Source organism: Microtus ochrogaster, linkage group LG3 (genome assembly GCF_000317375.1).
Source record: "Microtus ochrogaster isolate Prairie Vole_2 linkage group LG3, MicOch1.0, whole genome shotgun sequence".
Classification (NCBI taxonomy): Eukaryota; Metazoa; Chordata; class Mammalia; order Rodentia; family Cricetidae; genus Microtus; species Microtus ochrogaster.
In genome coordinates, this window is record NC_022029.1 from 46,371,064 (window position 1) to 46,393,937 (window position 22,874).

At 41.7% G+C, this 22,874-nt stretch overlaps 1 protein-coding gene across 9 annotated transcripts in view; it reads left to right on the top strand.

The window, feature by feature from the left end:
• Window positions 1–22,874, top strand: part of Dtnb (dystrobrevin beta) — a 209,021-nt gene that overhangs the window by 90,364 nt on the left and 95,783 nt on the right. For all 9 annotated transcript variants that reach the window (XM_013351397.2, XM_026785974.1, XM_026785972.1 and 6 more), the window contains exon 9: window positions 21,279–21,403. In XM_013351397.2, the coding sequence (XP_013206851.1) occupies window positions 21,279–21,403 (125 nt within the window). The remainder of the gene's footprint in view (window positions 1–21,278; window positions 21,404–22,874) is intronic.

Sequence of the window (22,874 nt, forward strand, 5' to 3'; positions counted from 1 at the left end):
GATTTGAATGCATTATTTCTCCAAAGAAATACACAAGTAGCCAACAAACAAATGAAAAAATATTTAACAATAATAACCATTATGGAAATAAAAATTAAAAAAACATGAAATGCTGGGTATGATGTGGTGCAAGCCTCTATTGGAGGTAGGTATGGAAGGATCCTGCAGCCTAGGCGGCACTTTGAGATCTTGTCTTAAACAAACATCAAAACAAAATTCACATGAGATGTCAGACTCACAAGGATGGCTAAAATAAACACTACTGACAATAACAAGTGTTGGCAGAAATATAGAAAAATTAAAGGCCTCGTGTTGACAGGGAAATTGTGAAATTGTTCAGCCACATTGGAAGACAACAGGGTCCTTATAATGGTTTGAATGACAATGGCGTCCATGGGCTCATATGTCTGAAGAATTGGTTCCCAGTTAGTGGAACTGTTTCGGAAGGATTAGGAGAGTGTGTCACTGGGGGTGGGCTTTGAGATTTCTGAAGCTCACACCAGGTCCAGTGTTTTTGCCTGATGCCTGTGAATCATGATATAAACTTCTCAGCTCCTTCTCCAGCACCACACTTGCCTCTTTGCCAGCATAATCCACCATGTTGATAATGGACTAATAACCCTCTGGAGCTGTAAGCAAGCCCCTAGTTAAATGTTTTATTTTTTTTATTATTTTTTATTGTTTTTAATGAGGCATATGTTTTTCTCTGCTCCCTTACGTTCTTGTCCCCTCCCTTCTACCTTTTCCCATGATCTCCACACCCTCAATTCAACTAGGAGATCTTGTCTTTTTCTACTTCCCATGTAGATTAGATCCATCCATGTATGTATCTCTTAGGGTCTTCTTTGTTGTCTAGGTCTCTGGGATTGTGAATTGTAGGCTGGTTTTCTTTGTTTTATGTCTAAAAGCCACTTATGAGTGAGTACATATTATATTTATCTTTTTGGGTCTAGGTTACCTCACTCAATATGATGTTTCTAGCTCAATCCATTTGCCTACAAATTTCAAGATGTAATTTTTTTCTGTTGTGTAGTACTCCATTGTGTAAATTACCTCATTTCCTTTATCCATTCTTCAGTTGAGGGGCTTTTAGGTTGTTTCCAGGTTCTGGATATGACAAGCAAAGCTGCCTTGAACATAGCTGAGCACATGTCCTTGTGGCACGATTGAGCAGCATCCTTTGGATATATACCCAAAAGTGGTATTACTGGGTCTTGAGGAAGGTTGTTTCCTAATTTTCTGAGAAATTGCCATACTGAGTTCCAAAGCAGCTGTACCAATTTGCACTCCCACCAGCAATGCATAAGTGTTCTCTTTACCCCATATCCTCTCCAGCATAAGTTGTCATCAGTGTCTTTGATCTTGGCCAGTCTTACAGGTAGATATAAGATAAATTCTCAGAGTTGTTTTGATTTGCATTTCTTTGATGGCTGAGTATGTTGAGCATTTCCTTATAGCCAAAACAATCCTGTATAATAAGGGAATTTATGGAGGCATCATAATCCTTGACTTCAGACTCTACTACAGAGCCACGGCAATGAAAACAGCCTGATATTGGCATAAAAATAGGAGGACTAATGGAATCTAATCGAAGACCTGGATATCAATCCACACACCTACGAACATCTGAGATTTGGCAGAGAAGTAAAAAACATAAAATGGAAAGAAGAAAGTATATTCAACAAATGGTGCTGGCATAACTGGATATCAGCATGTAGAAGAATGAAGATAGATTTATATCTATTGCTATGCATAAAACTTAAGTACAGATGGATCAAAGACCTCAACATAAATCCAACTACACTGAACCTCATAGAAGAGAAAGTGGGTAAGACCCTTGAATGCATTGGCACAGGAGACCACTTCCCTGTAACAGAGACACTAAGAGCAACAATTAATAAATAGAACATCTTGAAACTGAAAAGCTTCTGTAAAGCAAGGACACGGTCAACAAGACAAAACGACAGCCTACAGAATGGAAATAGATCTTCACCGACCCCATGTCGGACAGAGGGCTGATCTCCAAAATATATAAGAACTCAAGAAACTGGACATCAAAAGAACAAATAATCTAATAAAAAATGGTGTACCTACCTAAACAGAGAGCTCTCAGCAGACGAATCTAAAATGGCTGAAATGTTTTCTTTTATAAGTTGCCTTGGTCATGGTGTTTCTTCACAGCAAGAGTACAGTACCCAAGACAGTCCTCACTATGTTGAACAAAGTTGCCATGGGATCCAGTAGTTCTAATTCTAAATATATATACACTTGAGGACTGAAACCTTACGCCCGCGCCTCAGTAGGAGAGTTTGGAGTCTAAGGATTCATGGGAGAGGAGATCTGTAAGAGAATGGACAGACTCTTAGGGGATGAGACTGCTCCATTGGCCAGCCCCTTAGAAGGCTGAGCTTTCTGACACCCTGAGGCTAGAGGATCCTGGTAATGGTGAATGCTGCTTTTGTCAATGTCTGCACATTGCCCAGCTCTGCCGTGGAATCTGGCAGCACTGTTTATTCTTAAACCCATCTACAGCTGCAAAAGCACTGCCTTTGAAAGCAGAGCATTTGCCATGGACCCAGCTGTTTGAAGAGATGGTGCTTATCAGAGAAAGGAGTGGCCTGTGTGGTTCATAAACAGCAAAGCACTTCCCTCCCAACTGCAGCCCAGTTATTCTTAGAGCCAAGAGATGGTAAGGTCTGCGGGGAAGTGGAGCTGAAACCAGGCCGTGCTTCAGATGAGCAATTTCCTCTGGCTGTCATCACTCACCCACAGCCCTTGCTTCAGTGTTAGATCTTCTTTGATTTGTACAGGTGGCCACCAGAGCCAAGCTGCAGAACGAATGCTCCGTTTCCATGTGTGAGAACACCCGCATTCCCTCGCGATCCAGCCATGTGAATTGTTTTATTGTCTTTGCATTTTCTCAGTTCCACCAGTGACTACTGCTGTCTACTTAAGATCCGTCCGTGCACACGGATTTAGGGGAGATTCTCAAATAAATCAGCAGCTGAGTGTTATCTGTATCATTTCCTTTTAGTGTCCAATTCATTGTCTGTTCATCTTCATCTTCTGTCTAATTATAAAAGCACTCACGTGTCGTTTATGCATGAGACCTTTGGCTCACCTTCAGTAGGAGACACTGTCTCCTCCAGTGTGCTCTCCTGAGCTCTTTTCTGCCCTGGTCCTCCTCCATGGAATCTTTTCTGTAGTTCCAAGTTTCAGATGCCTAACACTGATAATAATAAATTTCACAGTTCTTAATAGGATCTTAATAGGATCTGACTCCTCTATTCACTGCCCTCATGGGCATCTCAGAGTCGTACCTGTCCTGTACATAAACAGTTCTGTGTTCCCATTCACGTATTTGGTCTTCTAGAAGGTATTTACTCACTTCTGAAAAGCAATAGCCGAATTTCTTTTCGCTAGTCACATATCTAACTTGATAGCAAGAATTTCTAAAGCACTGTTTCCCAACCTTCTCTGAAAAGGATTGCTTGGATTGCTCATCAACTATTCACAGTACCAGGTCCCAGCCCTGGGAATTCTCACTTAGTGCCTCTGGGTCAAGGCAGAGGAGTCTGTTTTGTTTTTCAAACAAGCACCCAGAGATTTCTTATGTTAAGAAGAGTTTGGCAAATACCGTGCCAGTGCTGGGCTGGGCAGTAGAGATGGCCTTCACATGGAGACGTTTGGTGTCCTGTGTACGCCGTCACTGGACTGCTGATGTTACCCCTCTCTAGACCTGTTGCAGTGTTTGTGCGCTGGGTATAGCAGACTGGGCAACTGTGCTGGCCGAGAGCCTTGTGCTCTGGGCTTTGTTCATTAGTTTGGAGGGTCCAGGACTGCTGAGGAGGAGCAGACACAGACGCATGGTGCTCTGCCTCACTTTCCAGACCTCACCCTTGGCCATCCTTTTTTGGGACACTGGCTGCTTGTGCGATTCTACTCCTTCAGCACTTGTGGCCCTGATCCTTTGATTTCAGCTGGCTCTACCTGTTGTTTGTAGGTCCCCAAAGACCTGGTTGTGCTCGGCTTCATTTTTCCACCATGCAGTCTGTGAGCGTGTGTGAGAGCCGGAAAGCTGTCTGCTCAGCATTGGTTAGAAGCACCTTCCAAAACAAGTTTAGCTCACAGTGTAATATTCTGGAAGCTTTTGTGTCTTTGGTCTGGGTGTTCTATTTGTTTTTATTCATAGTCAGCAGTACGGCAGTATGAAACTGTAGTTTCCTTAGTTTCCTGGTATACTGTCTTCTCTTACTTTCATGTTTCTGAATCTGGTGTCCTAGCTACCTTCATCTCCTCTCTTTCCCCATCCTCCCATCTTTTCTTTGCCAAATTCTCTGTATCCTACAAAAATTAGCTCAGTGATTGCTTCTTTTTCTAATTGCCTAGGCTGATGGCCATCTCTTTATGGTTTGCCTGTAGTACATAGAATAACTTTTCGGACTATTTATCACATTGTTAGAATCATCTCTGTATTGTCTGTTAATTTGTCCACATATTCTGTCAAATTACTAGTCTTTAGTACGTTATCGTATCAGCCTTTACAAACCTATTACCTGGCACACAGCGTCAGTGTTGATTAAAAAACATTAGGAGCCAGGTGGTGGTGGCGCACGCTTTTAATCCCAGCACTTGGGAGGCAGAGGCAGAAAGATCTCATTGAGTTCAAGGACAGCGTGGTCTACAAGAGCTAGTTTAGGCTCCCAACGCTACAGAGAAACCTTGTCTTGAAAAACAAAAACAAAACAAAAAAATAGGAAAGTTGGGAATTCTCACTTGTTCCAGTTTTAAATGATTCGTGGCCATTAAAGTGTTCATGTTATACCTTACCCCCACTTGCAGAGAATATAAGAGATTAAGAACATCGAGGTTGGGCAAAGAGTAGAGAAGAGGAGTTTTCAGGATTCTGTTGTAGGGTGTGAATTGTTAGGTCTGAAGGACAAATCTTAAATTACATATATCGTTAGGCTCAACAACCTTCCATGTTGAGTTCTCCCCAAACCACATCCCAAATGCCCTAGGACTTTTGTATGAGGATGTCTTCAGCATAACGTAGAGTGGCTAAAAGAAGAATGTCAGTCAGTAGTAAAATGGCTAAGTTTACTGTGGGGCTGGAGAGATGGCTCAGATGTAGGAACACTGGCTGCTCTTCCAAAGGACCCAGTTTTGATTCGCAGCACCCACGTAGCAGTTCACAGCCATCTGTAACTCCAGTCCCAGGGGATTGAATGCACCAGGCATGTATGTGGTACACAGATATACATGCTGGCAAAACACACATACACTTTAAAAGTGATTTTTAAAGTTTACTGTGGCATGTAAACACTGTAGAATCCTGTGTGGTAGTCTGTCAGTGAGCTAGCTCTACATGTGCAGGAAAGAGGTATGTAATATAATATATAATATAATTGTGTGTGGGAGCCGGGCGATGGTGGCGCACACCTTTAATCCCAGCACTCGGGAGGCAGAGACAGGCGGATCTCTGTGAGTTCGAGACCAGCCTGGTCTACAGAGCTAGTTCCAGGACAGGCTCCAAAGCCACAGAGAAACCCTGTCTCGAAAAAAAAAAAATGTGTGTGGGGAGCTAAGGATGAAACCCAGTTCTAATGCTTTCTGGACAAGTGCCCTGACACTGAGGTGTATCCCTCCCCTTACCCCCACCCCTTTTTATTTTTTCAGTTTGGTAACTTGGTGTGTTACCCAGTGATCCTCCTGCCTTAGTTTCTAAGTGCTTCGGACTATAGGTACACAATAACCACCATACCCAATGTATAATTGTTATTGAATGAGGAAAAATAGCTTGCATGTCTGTTTCTATATAGTATAATCTTATTTTGTAGAATGGATGATTTTGCATGTGTTTACTGTTTTCTTGTTTATACATAGGAATTTGTTTAGAATAGACAAGGGAAAATTCTGCTGATCAAGTTATATTATTAAATATTATGTTGTACCATTTGATTTTTTTTCTAGTGCACATGCATTTGGGGGGAGTGCACATGTGTGTGAGTGCAAGTGGCGGAGGAGAACCAGGTTGGCCTTGACCTTGGCCTTAGCAGTTGGGTTGGGCTGATGAGAGGGATCTTCTCTCTCTTTTTTTTTCCGTCTCTGGTTTTACAAGGGTGTGCCACCGTACCTGGCCTATTTATGTGGGCTCTGAGGATCTAACTCAGGCAAGCACTGTGCTAACTGAGCCCTTCTGCCAGCTCTCATTTGTACCGCAGCCTATACACGAGTAGAGGCCAGAGGACAGTCTTCAGGTGTTGTGTCTCTATTGGAATCTGGATGTTGATCTCATGCATCTTCCAAGCCCGTATATCTCCTGCTTCTGTAGATGAGGCTGGCTTGGAGCCTGTTTCTGCTTCCCGAGTGCTGGGATTGCAAGCACGTGCCACTCTAGCTGGCTGGTTATTTTCAGTGCCATCTAGAATTCAATTCTGCAAATATACAAAATCTTGTTTGCTCCCTTGCTAATAGACAGTCAGCCTGTTTCTTGTTTTCTTCTTTTCCAAATATAGTTTCAGTGGTTCCTTTTTTCTCTTCTTCTGTGGTATGCAGGGTGATAGAGTGAATGCTTTTAGGACAGGACTTCCTGTGCATTTTCAGTGTGAAATTGTTTAACCCGATGAGGCCTTACTGCTTTGCCTTCCTGCTATGGACAAACTTCACTGTTTGTTCACATCCTTATTTATTAGCAATATAGTCCTGTGATGTCTTGTATGTGCTCGTTGCACATGCATGTGGAGGCCAGAGAAGTTCATCCGGTGTCCAGCAGTTTCACTTTCTTTTCTCTCATTAAACCCAGAGCTCACTGGTGCTAGCTAGGCTGGCCGGCCAGGAGTTCCCATTGGTTTTCCTGTGTCCTTGCCTCTTTGCCCCACTTCCCCAGAGCCTCATGTTTGCATAGCAAGCTCTCTTATCCACTTACCTAGCTCCTCGTCCTCCTAATATGGAATCATTGATAACAAATGAGAATGTGAACTGCCAGTTAAAGGACACCAAGGGATGCCCTTCCTTGAGCCCTCCCCACTATAGGAGTTCTTTTCTCTTCCTTAGTAAATCTGCATTCTCTTCGCTTAGAAAATACTATGCAGAGAAAAGAAATTCTGCCAGTGAACTCAAATTGTTGTTTTACTGGGTGCTGCAGTAGTGGGGTAGGACTTACCCAGCATGTGCTGTGGAATGGCAGATGCCACTCAAGAACATTGCGGGGATCAGCTCAGGGCTTCTCATTCATGCCACACTGATGTAACAATTCGATTCAATTAGGATAGCATTGACCCCGGGCTGTGCCCACATGCATTCACAGCTTCTTCAGTCTTAAAGGGGCAGCATTTAATGCAGCAACTATCCATCCGTCATTCTCCATGCCCCTCTCAGCTTCAGGGTTATCCTGAGTGGGAGAGTGACGGCCTCCTCGGCTTTTGTGGCTACCTAGGAATATCTCTGTGGATGTTGAGTTCCAGCAAGTTTTTCACAATTTCTTTGGAAAGGACACTGAAGGGAGATGCTGAGCAATGCGAGACACTGCTGTTCCTCCTGAGCCTGGGGGAGCATGTGGGGCAGCAGTGGCTTCTTTTGTAGGTAATTTGTATGGGCATGTTTCAGAAGCTGCATGTGAACCAATTATATTTAATTCTTTAGACATATTTTCTTATCAGAGCCCTTATATGCTTCAAACTTGGAAGATTAACAAAAATTACATGAATTATATTTCTCTCTACATAAGTCATTAAAAATTATAGCTTTATTAGTTACGTGAAGATGTTGCTTAGTAATTCTAATTTTCACTTTTTAAAAGCAAACTTAAAATATGTGTATTTTGGAATGAGGATTCCATTTTGAGCTGGTGGGCTGAGGACATGCCTTGTAGCGTTTCCATCTTATTCTAAATACTTAAAACTGATACATTAGGATCTGAAAAATCATTTGCAAATATACTAACAAGGAAAAGGGAAGGCAAACCTTAACTGTAGAGTATCCATGAAAAGCTGGTCTAAAGCAAGGGTAGGAAAGTGCTGTCGTTGCTGCTGCTGCTGCAGATGGAGCGACACTTGGGGCCTTTCAACTGGGAAACAGTCACAGTGGGCGTACAGGGGGCTCTAGCGCTGTGCACAGTGGTGAAGGCCTCCCTAGCAGATCAGGGAGTACAGGCGTGTGGGCTGAAGTGACAGGGCAGTGTTTCAACTGCTGGCGGAATCTAGGAGAGGAGGGAGTCCCTCACTTAGGAGACGGCAGAGCTTTTCCACTTGGGACCCCCCCCCCGCTGTTCCTCTGCACACTCACTAGGAACACCTCCTACACATCAGCTCCACAAAGGCATCACAGCGGAGTGGGACCTCCTGAGCAGGAAGCTCTGCCTACAAAGTTGAAGCACTTAGGTCAAAATCACTCGTGTGTGGGTACAAGTGCCTCTCTACTCACCAGCCCACCCCACCTTTCCAAACTACATTTCTAGAAAGTCTACTGCAGTACTTTGAGAGATAAGAACAGTTTTTCTTTCTACTAAAAATAAACTTTTCAAGATTTCACATTTTATTTTATGTATGTAGATATTTTGTCTACATGTATAACTGTGCACCGTGTATGAGCCTGGTATCAGTAAGTCAGGACAAGGACAGCAGACCCTCCAGAGCTAGACTTACAGATATTGTCAGCCACTACATGGGTGCAGGAATTGAACCTGGGTCCTCTAGAAGAGCAGCCAGTGTGAATTACCACTAAGCCACCTTTCCAGCCCCCAAATTAAACATTAGACTCTCAAAAGAAGCAATTCAGAGCAGGTGTAGCTGCACACACCTTCAGTCCCAGCACTCGGGAGACAGAAGCAGGTGGATCTCTGAGTTCCAGGCCAGAGCTAGTTCCAGGGCAGCCTGGGCTACACAGAGAAACCCTGTCTCAAAAAAAAAAAAAAAAAAGGAAGGAAGGAAGGAAAAAACAAAAAACGAGATGATGATGATGATGGGAAAAAAGGAAAAGAAATTCAGTGCTGGGCTGGTGAAGAGTCAATATCTGAGCTGAGCTAGAGGGAAGGATATCTGTACATGTGTTATTACATAAGGAAAAGGGGGAAGAAATAAGTGAGGTGACTGTAAGACAAAGAACAACGAAAAGATTTGTTTATCCATTTATTGTGTGTGTGTGTGTGTGTGTGTGTGTGTGTGTGTGTGTGTGTGTGTGAGGTGCCTATGTGATCCTCCAAGTGTGTGCTGGGAACTGAATCCAGATCCTCTGCAGTCTCTTACAAAAGGCTTTAGAAGAACAGACTCCTTAAAAAAAAGGAATGAGGAAAAGAGAACCTCCTCCCCAGAGGTTAGAGTATTGAGAAAAGCATTGATGTATTCAGTGTAACTTTCTACCAACAAGTTACATAGTCTCTCCTTCAATCCTAGCTCATGGGGGAGAGAGGCAGGTGGACTGAGTTCTAGTACAGCCTGAGTTACATAGTAAGTTCCAGGGCAGTCAGTATATAGTAAGACTTATATAGTAAGACTCTGTCTCAAAGAGAAAAATAAATTAAAATCAATGCAAATATTTAACCAAGAGAAATGAAACTCTAGCTGCATGTTCCAGTATGGTAGTCATTAGACATGAGTGACTATTTAACTTTATTTTAAAATTTAAATTTAAAACTAGTTTCTTACACACAATAAAAATGTCACATGTGTCCAGTTGCTTTCATACTGGACAGTACAGAAACAGCACATTCCCCTTAGAATTCAGTTGTACAGCACTGCTCCAGGGGCCATTCTTACTGGATATAGACTCCCACCCAAAAATTCCCTTGGTGGCAGTATTGCCAGTGGGACAATCAGAAGACCAAATGGAGCTTCAGGACAGAGCACAGTCCCTGCTGAAGGAAAGTTCATTTTCAGAGAGGGAGAATCCAATCACAGAACAACTTGTGAAGGAGAACCAATAAATAAAAACGTATTAAAAAGTCAGTTAACAGATCAGGAACTTTAGAAAATAGTATGTTAAAAATGCTAAAGAAGAGTGGGGATGGCTCTTGCCTTTAATGCCAGCACTTGGGAGACAGAGGTAGGCGGATCTCTGTGAGTTCAAGGCCAGCCTGGCCTACAGAGTGGGTTTCAGGACAGCCATGGCTATATAGAGAAACCCCATCTCAAAAAACCAGAAAAAAAAAGGCTAAAGAAGTAAACTTGGAATATAAAAATAATTTTTTGGTTTAATAGGAGGAGGTCATTTGTTGTGCTATATATTTCTGAGACTGACCTCAAAACTTTTTCTTTGATACTACTGTATGCGCTCCTGAGTGCCAAGATCATTGGTATAAGCTGCCACATCTGGCTGTCAACTTAAATATGAAAAAGAGACCAAATACAATTCGAGAATCCTAGAAATAAAACACACTAAGAATAAGCTCAATGAAGGGGCAGAGTAGCAAGTGAGATGCAGCTAGAATGAAAATTAGTGAATGAGAAATCAATTTGAAGAAGATTCTGCGGATACAGAATACCGAACACAGATACAAGAAGGAAAATGTCGGACAATGGAAGAGCTTAGAAGAATGAGTAGGTTGTTGTGGAAATCTGTGTGCCGCAAATCTATTTAGGGTAAAGAAAAAGGAAATTTTTTTTAAAGGAAATCTATTGCTATTGGAACAAAGAAAGGATAGTACTTTGAGGAAAGGTAGATTGAAATGAGGGGAGAGTCGGAGCATGGAAACGGTGCATTTAGTGGACTTGATAAGCATGAGTGAATTTAAGCTCACAAATAGTAACAAATAATAATAAGAATGATGGTGCAAGTTGGTTAGCAGTGACTGACTTTGCTGGAATTAAAATAAGATGCATCGGACACAGCTGTGACATGGAACTGGTTGAGGCATGATTGGATTGAAAGGATTTTAAGTTACTGAATGAAGTGTTCATGTTAAAATACAGAAGACTCCAGACTTACTGGAAGATTTAATAGGCTTTGGATCAAGAGCCCTCCACGGCCAGGCACTTTTCTGCTCGAATCCTTTCAGATGGGATGGCCCGGAGCTCAGGATGACGTTCCAAAGGGGGCAATTAGAAGTGAAATGACAGGAACGCCCTCTAAGGCACCAATCTTAAGCTTTTTCTGGTAGGCTGTTATGCGCCCAGGTGTCAGGACCTGTCATCAAGCACCCTGGCTGAGGCGTGTGCTGTGCAAGGAATTAGCTTGGGGCTCAGTGAAACACAGTGACTGCGCTCAGACCTTAACAGAAATTTAAAAAAAGGTGTCTTAGAACCTGGTCCATGGCCGCTGGAGGAACCAAGTCCCAGCGGTCAAGGTACCGGTCCCCTCCTGGTGCCCTCGTCAGGAGGCTCTGTGCTGTGCATGTCCCACTCTGGGCTCTGGTTGTTTTTCTCTCCGGCTGCTCTGAAGAATGCCATTGTTCTGGGTGGGCTGCCTCTCCTACTCTCTGCATACTCTTTCTCTAAGTGACGTTAGTGTTGGGGAGCTGGGTTGTGGCTGGTTCTGCGAGCTGTAGTTTCTGCACTGCATTTTTAAGTTTATACCCATAAGAGCTGAGGCTGTAACACCCAGTTCACAAGGCCATTAGCAGTTCTAAATGAGCCTCTCCATGCAAAGGCACCTGTGGAGTCCCTGGCATAAGGCGTGCATTATTGTTATCCACCAACACACACACACACACTTCAAGCAGGAAAATTGCCAAAATGGAAGATATAATAAAATAAGAAAAATAAACCAGAACTTAAAACAATTATGGTCCTGTGCAGTTCCTGAGATAGTTAAAACATAAAGACATAGAAAAGTAGAATATTAAGGCAGGACTAACCAAAAGACATTTAGTAAAATCATATTAATTTTAGGAAAAGGACCTTGAGGCAAAAAGTCTTTATCAGAAAACTTAGAATGGTAGATTTTGTGTAATATATGTTTTATCAAAGTTTTAAAGAATCCTTACCAAAGATAAAAAGATGAACAAATCTATAGTAATAACATCTAGTAATATATACATGATTTAAAAATTAAAACCAATGGGCACTTGTCACCCTGCCTCATGACCAGTGTTCTCCACACTGGACTCACGGGGTGGATGGAGAGAACCAACTCCTGCAAGTTGTCCTCTGACCTCCACACACGTGTCATTGGCTCATGTGCTCCACACATAAAAAAAGCAAAACTGGTGGTGGTGGCGCACACCTTTCATCCCAGCACTTAGGAGGCAAGGCAGGTGGATCTCTATGAGTTCGAGGCCAGCCTGGACTAGAGAGTGAGTTCCAGGACAGGCTCCAAAGCTACACAGAGAAACCTTGTCTCAAAAAGCCAATGTGTGTGTGTGTGTGTGTGTGTGTGTGTGTGTGTGTATAATGCTCTTAATTTAAAGGCTAATATGTATATATATATTTATTGTGCTCTTAAATTTATTACATATATGCAATAAATTATTTAAGAGCACAATAAAATTGAGAAGTACATAAGAAGGTAGCCTTAACCTTTTTCAACAACTGTTAGATTTATTAGATAAAAATAAAAAAATGTAGGAATTTGAACATAGGATTTGGGTGGGGTAATATATGGTTTGCAGGCACAAGGACCAAGTTCAGTCCCCAGAGTATAGTGGAATATGCTTGTAGTCCCAATGCTGGCAACATTGCTGAGACTCCCTAGCCAGGCAGTCTAGCCTAATTGGTGAGAGCCAAGCCTGTCTCAGAGGAGGTGTAGCTCCTGAGATTGTCCTTTGACCTCCATTCATGTGTGTATACACTTGCTCACATACACGTGTCCCCCATGCACACATATGTATACACACAATAAAATAAAAATTATTTCTACAAATCTGATTGTATCTGTTACTGATTTCATTCTTAGAAAACACATAAAAGAAGGCTCAAAGAGAATTCATATGACATAGACAATATTCTCTGAGAATTCAGTAACAGTAAAAAAGCTTCCGTGTATTGGGTATTGAAAGCGTCGTTGACGTGAACAAATTCCCTGAAACAGCATTGCTCTCTAAAACTGATTCCAGATGGAACAGAAAACCCAAATAGTTGGGAAGGCTGGGGCATGAGTATTGAGAGTTTGAGGCCATCTACGGCAATATCAAAGCCTTGTCTCCCAGAAGGAAAGGGAACTGGAGTGGCTGGGATGGGGGTCACTAAGGACACCGAATTAGTAACTTTCCACAAAGGAAACAGTCGGGCCCGCCTGGATGACTTTGTGTGACATTCAAATAACAGTCACATAAAGGATAAATGCCAGTACTATAGAAAATGTCTTAGATTGCGGAAAAGCTAATAAGCATTTCTATTTTCTTTTTCAAACTTTAATTATGTTGCTACCATCAAGTTAGGAGATCATCAAAAACAAAAAAAAGGAGCATGGCAAGCCACTTTCATGCATAGACATAAATGAAATCTAAACAAACTAGCAGAGAGCAAATGAGCAACTGTTCACAAAAGTTATATCATTACCACACTTGTTTTACTCCAGTAATTAAGGGTTTAGTGATATAGTTTAACATAGATTTATAGTGCGATGGGTTGAATCCTTATAATCATCTAAAAAACGTAGATGAAAATTTTGCAAAATCCATTGAAAATCTAAATGCACATACAACAACTGCAAGAAAAGTCTTAGAAAACTACAAGCAGAAGAAATGTCCTCAACCTAGTATGTAGTACTTTGCTAACTCACAGCCTGCAGCATGTTTGTTGCTAAGGCGTGGAGGCAGTTTGCTTTAGGATGTTAAGCAAATAAGGAGATATGCTATAGCCACTTTTATTTGCTGTTTTGTTAGCAGTCCTGAACAGTAAAGTAAATAAAGAAAAGAAAAGCTGCTCCACTACTTGGTGACTGACAGTGTAGAAAGCTGGGGACGTTTTTCCGGGTAAATCATTAGGGTGATAAAAGCACCGGGGCAACAAAGCTTAAAAATGTGTGAGTTAAACTGTACCAAAATGTAAAATCTTAGGTGTATTAAATAATCAGCAGAATGAAGAGACATTTTGTGGAATGGTGGAAAACATGTGCAAGCAGCCTGTCTCATGAGGAGTTAGTGTCTAGAATATGTAAGGACCTACAGCTCAACCAGAAACTCCTCAAATATGTAATTGAAAAAGGAGCACAGGGGCCCGAGGGATGGCTCAGTGGTTAAGAAATGTACTGCTCTTGCAATGGACCCTAGTGCAGTTCCAGCATTCACATTGGGCAACTCACAACAGCCTTTAACTCCAGCTCCAAAGCCCTCTTCTGGGCTCTAAAGGCACATGCGCAAATGTAAACACACACACACGGACATACATATAACTAAACCAAAGCCATAGTGTAAGCGTAGCTATACACACACAAATAAAATAACAAAATGTAAAACAAAGATTGAGATGATAAATTTTGTGGTACATTCTTTTACCATATTTAAAATGCAGGGTTGCTAGGCACAAAATTTTATAAAAATAGCTAGAAATAAATAACAGGAATGTATAGGTCCTTTATAGAGGGGCCTGTGTTGTCGAGAGATAATAAAGATGGCTCAAGTATGCAGGAAGATGAGCACATCCGTGGAAAGGGCTGTTTGGTGTGTAAAGATGTCAGTTCTCTGCAGTTATCTGTGGATTTGGTCAGCTCCCATTGAAATCCCAACAGGTCGTGTGTGTAGGAGGTATAAATGACAAATTTATTTTAAAGTTCAAATGGAACTGCAAAGAGTCCAGAAAAATGATGCCAGGCATGGTGGCTTACACCTTTAATCCTAGCCCTCAAGAGGCAGAGGCAGGTGGATTTCTGTAGGAGGAGGCTGCTTGTTCGTCCCAGCCGCCCAGAACCGAAATAATCACACAGAAACTGTGTTAATTAAATCACTGATTGACCCATTAGTTCTAGCTTCTTATTGGCTACCTCTTACATTAATTTAACCCATTTTTATTAATCTATGTATCACCACATGACAGTGGCTTCCCAGGTAAAATCTCCAGCTTCTGTTTCTGGCAGCTCCATGGCGTCTCTCTGACTCTGCTTTCTTCCTCCCAGAATTCAGTTCCTTCTTCCCTGCCTACCTAAGTGCTGCCCTATCAGCAGGCCAAGGCAGGGTCTTTATTCATTAATGAAAGCAACACATAGACAGAAGGACCTCCTACACGAGGTTTCTGTGAGTTCAAAGCCATCCTGGTCTACATAGTGAATTCTAGGTCTGCCAGAATTATGTGATACCTTATCTCAATGATAGATAGATAGATAGATAGATAGATAGATAGATAGATAGATAGATAGATAGATAGATAGATAGGTAGATAGACAGACAGACAGACAGACAGACAGACAGACAGACGAAAAATGAAATTCTTCCAGCATTCAGTTCAGTTTTCCCTGCACAGCTAAGTTCTGCCCTGCTATAGGTCCGAAGAACTTTTTTTTATTAATCAGTGGTATTCACAGCATACAAGGGGAATCCCACATCATTGTACTGTCCAGGATAAAATATCTGTTAAATGGCTTTTATACAGTTGATTATCCAATAGGAAAAGAAATGGATTCTTTCCTTATACCTATCAAAATCTGTCAGTGCTAGGTTGGTAGAAAAAAGGACCATGAATTTGAGACTAGCCTGGGATATCTAATGATATTTTTTTTAAAAAAAATCATAGCTAATTATATTCAGATTTAAATATGGAATCTGTAAATGAAGAACTTTAGTGTCTGACTGGGGAGGATGCACGCAAAAGTCGGAGAGCGATTGTGTGGAGTTGTCAGTTCTGGGATCCACTTCACACCCTCACACCTGCACTGCCCCTGCCGAGCCATCTCTCCAGCCCTAACTGATAAAACTTCAGAAAACAATTGCAGGGAGACAGGGGGGATTTCCTTCATGATCTCAGGGAAAAAATTGTAACGTAGAAAAGGCACAAAATATGAAGAAGGTTACAAAATTGGGATGGCTAATGTTCAAAGCTAGCTGTTCATCAAAAATGTAATACAGTGAGAAACCTAAAGGAGAAATTATACAATATAGCTTTCTTAAGTTTAAAATACAAAAATATGGAGAATTGCTGCAAACAAGTAAGAGAGCCAGGCCTGGTGGCATCTAGAATGGTGACCACAGCAGTAGGATCACATGTTCAAAGCCATCCTCTGCTACATATGGGGCTTGAGAATAAACATAGGCTGCATGAGATCCTGTCTCAGAAAAGAAAACCAATAAGAGAAGTGTAATCCCTACTAATCTCCAGCCTTCTCAACAGACTCCTTATCATATTTGAAAGAGTAGGAGCAGATATTTCAGAGAAGCATGAACAGCCTACAAATAGAGGGAAAGACAGCCAATCCCTTTGATTCTGAGGAAATCACAAATTGAAACCACAGTACCTGTTTACTGCTACAGGTCTAGCAAATGGTGAAGTGTCTAGTAGTGACAGGGGTTGGGGGCAGTGTGAAGTTTCAGGAACTCTCCCACACAGCTGGTGGGAATTAGTGTAACCACCTTGTAGAGCAAATGAATTGGCATTGGTTGCCAACATTGAAATTTACATAGCTGTGCAAGCCAATAGTCACAGTCTTAGAAATCCTTACATGTCACCATCAAGCATCGTGAAACAGGAAAACTTAGTAGTAAAACTTAGTGAGTAATAGGACCAAATGGAAACATCAGCAGTGGAGTGACTGTCTAAACTATAGGAAACTAAACATGAAACTATCATCAAGCAGTGGAAAAAACGTGTCACTTATAGATAAATTATAACAGTTTTGAGTGAAAGAAGCAAGTTGCTGAACACATGCACATACATTTAGCCTCTGTAGGTTTTAAATATTTCTTCACAATGTATCATTATACACAACTGTGAAAATAATAAAGCTAAGGAGACCATTAATACAAAGTCCAAGTCAGTGCCTACCAGGAGGAAAGATGATATGGTAGGAGGGGGTCAAGGGAGAACCGACAAGAAATATTGAGAGTGACAGCCGTGTTTTTTTTTCCAGGCAGAAACCTGCATAGATGGATAGTGATAACTTTTATAGTTTTATGGCTTTTACAAGTACAGCACACATTTTATACCCTCTTGGACTTAGTATGTAACCAGGAATGACCTTGAATTTCTGATCCTCCTGCTCAGTGCTGGACCTCAGTGCTGGGGTTACAGGAATATCACCACATCTGGTTTATGTGGTGCTGGGGATCCAATCAGCGCTTTGTGCATGGTAAACGAGGATTCTGCTGACTAAGCTACGTCTCTAGCCCTACCTCTGTTTTTGAGGCTTGAAATTGGATGCTGTCAAGTAAATGTCAAAAAATACTTAGAGCAGAGGTTAGGAAGTAACTATGTACTAGAGATCCAGCCCCACCATCTGTTGTGTATGGCCGGTGAGCTAAGAATGGGCTCTGTGTTTCTAAGTGCTTTGAAAAATCTCATTTCATGAAAGTCCTATGAATTCAGATTTGAGTGTCTATAAATAAAGACTTGTTAGAACACACACACAAAAATTGGATGCTGTCTTTCTTATCTGCATTTATTTATTTGCATTGAGGGGTGTGCATAAGTCAAATAACAACTGTTGAGTCAGTTCTCTCCTTCCACCATGTGGCTCCTGGGATCCCACAGCAGTCATCGGGCTTGGTGACAAGAACCTTTATCCGGCTGCCAAAAACTGGATATACTTTTTAAGCCTTGACCTAAAGCAATATTTTCATTTTTTTATTGATTTTTATTAAGCTCTACATTTTTCTCTGCTCCCCCCGCCAGCTTCTCCCTTCCCCTTGAACCCTTTGCCTAGGTCCCCATGCTCCCAATTTACTCAGGAGATCTTGTCTTTTTCTACTTCCCATGTAGATTAGATCCATGAATGTCTCTCTTAGTGTCCTCATTGTTGTCCAGGTTCTCTGGGATTGTGATTTGTAGGCTGGTTTTCTTTGCTTTATGATGGAGGAGTGTCATCTGTCTCTGTGTTACTTTCATTGGTTAATAAAGGAACTGCCTTGGCCTTTGATAGGACAGTAGCTTAGATAGGTGGAGTAGACAGAACAGAATGCTGGGAAGAAGGGAAGTGAAGCAGACACCTTAGCTCTCCTACTCTGAGATGGAAGCAGGTTAAGATCCTTCCCGGTAAGCCACCACCTTGTGGTGCTACAAAGATTATTAGAAATGGGTCAATCAAGATGTGAGAGTTAGCCAATAAGAGACTGAAACTAATGGGCCAGGCAGTGTTTAAAAGAATACAGTTTCCATGTAATTATTTTGGGTAAAGCTAGCCAGTGGCCGGGAGCTGAGCGGCGGAACGCAGTCCGCTGCTCCATCTACAGCTTTACATTTAAAAACCACTTATGAATGAGTACATGTGATCATTGTCTTTCTGTGTCTGGGTTACCTCACTCAAAATGGTGTTTTCTAGCTCCACCCATTTGCCTGCAAAATTCAAGACGTCGTTATTTTTCTCTGCTGTGTAGTACTCCATTATGTACCACATTTTCCTTATCCATTCTTTGGTTGAGGGGCATTTAGGCTGTTTCCAGGTTCTGACTATGACAAACAATGCTGCTATGAACACAGTTGAGCACATGTCCTTGTGGCATGATTGAGCATCTTTTGGATATATACCCAAAAGTGGTATTACTGGGTCTTGAGGAAGGTTGTTTCCTAATTTTCCGAGAAATCGCCACAGTGACTGTATCAGCTTGCATTCCCACCAGCAATGCAGAAGTGTTCCCTTTACCCCACAACCTCTCCAGCATAAGTTGTCATCAGTGTTTTTTATCTTGGCCATTATTACAGGTGTAAGATGGAATCTCAGCGTTGTTTTGATTCCTAAAGTGATATTTTTAAGAATACCACAGAATACTGCCAAGATGATTAAGGATTACAAATGCAGACACTTATTTCAATAGTCAGGTAGTTATTCTAATGTTGTTTCTTAAGGCTTTGATTTCATGGCTGGTAGTGTTCAGGATGTAGCTAAAGTAATTCTGTCCCATATATAGGGCATGCATTAATGGCCCAGGTGCCAGGTGGTTCTTTGGTATAGCAACAAATCGTGAAATTAAAGTTAGTTGTAAAGGTGAATTAAACCTCTATTTGTTTTTGTTTCCATTGGTTGCTCCTACTTGTGATTCTCAAAAAAAAAAAAAAGCTGAAAATAAAGGCAGAAAATTGTGCTCAGGTCACATGTTCTGTTCTGAGAATAGGCTCTGTAAGTGGGAGATGAATAAGATGTAGCTGGTCCTCAGAAGCAAGAGTCTAACAAAGACAAAAGGAATCGAACACTGTAATCTCACATGGTCATGGAGAATCATCATTGACCAATGGAACAGTGGGAAAGTCTTCAGAGGAAAAACACTCCAGAGACTTGGAAAACAAGCAGGAGATGTATGTATGTAAGACTGGAGGGGAAGGGTAGGCCTGGGACAAGTGTGTGCCCAGGTCTCTAGACCTAAGGGATAGGATAGGCATCCGCTGTGCTCTTTGGGGGTAGGAGACGGGAGAGATGCAAGCTGCTGATGCATTTGCCCATGCGGAACATGACAGTGCTCCTTTAGCTCGTACTGTGTACCGGTTATCAGCCTGTGCGAGCCCTTAGGAGAAGGCCGTACTCTCTAGGACCAGAGGTGTGTTAGAGGAGAGGACCTGCAGCACGTCATGGCTACTTGCCGGGTAAAGGGAAATAAGTAGAGAGCAGCTGGGGGCCAAGTTCAGAATTCCTGCTGTGTTTTGCCCTATGTAGTTGGATGGAAGATAGATTAGATATAGACTTTTCTCGGAATAAAATGGGTTGAAGGGTCCATGGTTGCTTAGATATCAAAAAAATACAGCTTCTGAAGATACTGGTATTATCTTTAGTATAATCAAATATTGACTTTGCCTATATGGTCTTAAGGGAAGACAGATTTGTGTTTATGTGGTGTTAAAATACAGCAAGCAGAATATAAAAGTTTAATAGTGGCGAATGCCTGTAAGCCCAACATTTGAGGCTGAGGCAGCAAGATTGCAAGTTGAAGGCCGGGCTGTGCTCCACAGAGGGTTCTATTTAATAAATAACAAGTGGGAATGCAGGATTGATGCGGCACACAGCTGCATACAAACTGTCCTTTCTGTTCCAAGTGTCACATTTGATAATAAACTGTATGGACAGCAGACTTAAATATTCAAACTTATATTTCATTAATATCCCGCCCAAATCTCAGACAGCCGTGTTATTTAAAGGGAATTGGATGGACAGCGCACAATGTGTAGAGATCCTTTCTGGGGATTTTCAGAGGCTGTGGGTGTATATGGTGCAGCAGTATGAGACCCTGGGTTTACTTGCCAGCTTTAAAAAAAAAAAGCATGAGGCAGGCTAAGTAGGGGCTGTAGAACAGAATATTCTGTTCAATATAATTGTGAAATTTTATTCACTTTGTGTGCATTTACTATTTTAATGAACAATCTTGGTGTTTCTGCTTTCCAGAGAAATTACTGGAATTTTGACTTTTTTTGTACCTTCTAATACAGCATCATTTACAGTCACAGGTCTAATGCTCACTGCTTGTGTATAGACTTATACTTGTTTAATCTGTTGGCACAGACAGACTCTTTTTTTTGGTTTTCCAAGACAGGGTTTCTTTGTGTAGTTTTGGAGCCTGTCCTGGAGCTTGCTCTGTAGACCAGAATGGCCTCGGACTCACAGAGATCCGCCTGCCTCTGCCTCCCGAGTGCTGGGATTAACGTCACATGCCACCACTGCCTGGCTCACAGACAGACCCTTAATGCCAAATGCTCTGCCTCAGTTTTTTGTTGTTTCAAGGCAGAGATTTGTGTAGCCTAGGCTGGCTCAGATTAACTGGGTAGCTGTAGATGATTTTGATCTCTTGATCCTACTGCCTCTACCTCCTGAATGCTGTGATTACAGGTTTGCACCACAGCACCTGGCTTGCCTTGCTTTTGTTTGGGAGTATTCTAGCATTTATGGACATAGCTTAGGCAGCTGAGTTGCTAACATGCACAATCCATGTGTTCTTTGCATTGTCTTTGCCTTTTTGTATTGTACCCATCAAAAAAATTCCCCCAATAGGGAATTACCCTCATATCTTACCAGAAATGACCCAGAAACCTCAAAAAGGGGGGTGGGGCGGGGAATTCCCAATATGTAGAGATACCCAGAAGAAATTTAACATGTCTCTTTAGCTCCATAATTTGATAATGTCACTTTATGGTAGAAGGAACCACAGGAATGAAGAAGCCGCAGGCGACGTCAGAGTTGTGCTGGCTCCTCTCTGCAAGGCCCAGTCACACTGGCTACAGTGAAATCTGATTTGTACTCAAAAAGGTCTCATTTCCTTATTTTCTCCTTTGACACAGAAATCCCCTGCAAAGAAGCTGAGCCATGCAATTAGTAAATCTTTGGGCTGTGTACCCTCCAGAGAACCCCCACATCCTGTTTTTCCTGAGCAACCAGAGAAACCACTTGATCTTGCACACATAGTGTAAGTATGCACCTGCATGGGCTGTGCCAAAACGGGGCTTTCTGATGGGAACGCTCACACCAAGGGCTGGTTTCTTTAAACCTTTATAATATCTGCATGTACTGCTCTGCATTCCTCCAGCCAGAATAGTGCAGCAGCCCCCAGACACACGAGTACACCACAGCACGTCTGTGTGTCCATCCTTCCTTCAGGGTAGCCACAGTTTATTCTTTATGGCAGTGAAACCCCCAGGGACTTAACTTAGATATTCACATGGTAGGGAAGGAAAATCTCCTGGGTTTTATCTCAAACTTAAAGATACAGAGCGACAAAAGGCAGACCAGTGCAGCAGCTCGTGATTATTCTTCAGTGCACTGTACGTTGTGAAGCCATTTTTTCTACATATGTCTTCAGCACATATGGAGTTGGTTTTGTTGTATGGTGTGATGTTGAAGCAGTCACACACATGTACCCACTCACACATGCATGCATGCACACTCACCAGTTTGCATTTGAACAATAACTTGCTTCCAAAGTCATTTTTTGCATAATAATTCATTTCCTCGTGACCTGTTGTTAGTGTTACTGTTGTCAAAATTAAAATTTCCAGAGCTGGGGAGATGTGGTTCGGTGTTCACACAGCGTGCCAGGCTCTGGGTTCAACCTCTGATGCTGCATAAGTAAGAAAAAAGTCGCTTCTAAACGTACACAGGCTGATTTCTGGGCTCTTTATTCTGTGTTCTTTGGCCAAATTGGCTATTCCCTTGCCAAAATCACCCTGTCTCAGTTACCATAGAGACAGTGATATTTTTTAGGACTATCATCTCTATTCTTGTCCTTTCTTGTTTTCTTACAAATTTTGGCATCAGCTTATTGGATTCTTCATGAAATTTTGTTCAGGTTTTTACTGATTTTTTTTGAACCCAAAGACAAAATTAGAGAAAATTGACATTTTTATAATACTAAATTTTCTATTCTACAAACATAGTCTCTTTACATTTGCTTAAATGCCCGTTTATGCCTTTAAGTAGTTTTATGGTTTTGACCTAGGAAAGGTGTTATATATGTTAGATTAGTTTCTGAAGTGGTTTTTGTGCTCTTTTTTTCTGTGTGTGTGCGGGGGTGAGGAGACATCTCACTATGTAGTTCAACCTGACCTTAAGCCCTCTCTTAGCCCAGGCCAGCCTGCTAGCCTTAGTTTCCTGAGTGGTTAGAGTGTCTCACCTGGCTAGACTGATGCCTGAGGACTCTACTCATTTTGTTGTCTTTTTTCCTAGAAAATTCTCAAGACATATTTAGTACCTTATAAAAGTGTATAATTCCCGTGAATTTGTGTAATGTCTTGTCATGCTAGTGGGTTCATTTTTGAATTATGCTTCTTATCAATTACTCACAGTGTATGGAAATATTGATGGGTTTTGTATTTTAATGTACTGTGTACTTTCTTAACTTTAGCTCATTGCTTCTGATAATTTGTATTCTTTTTTTTTTT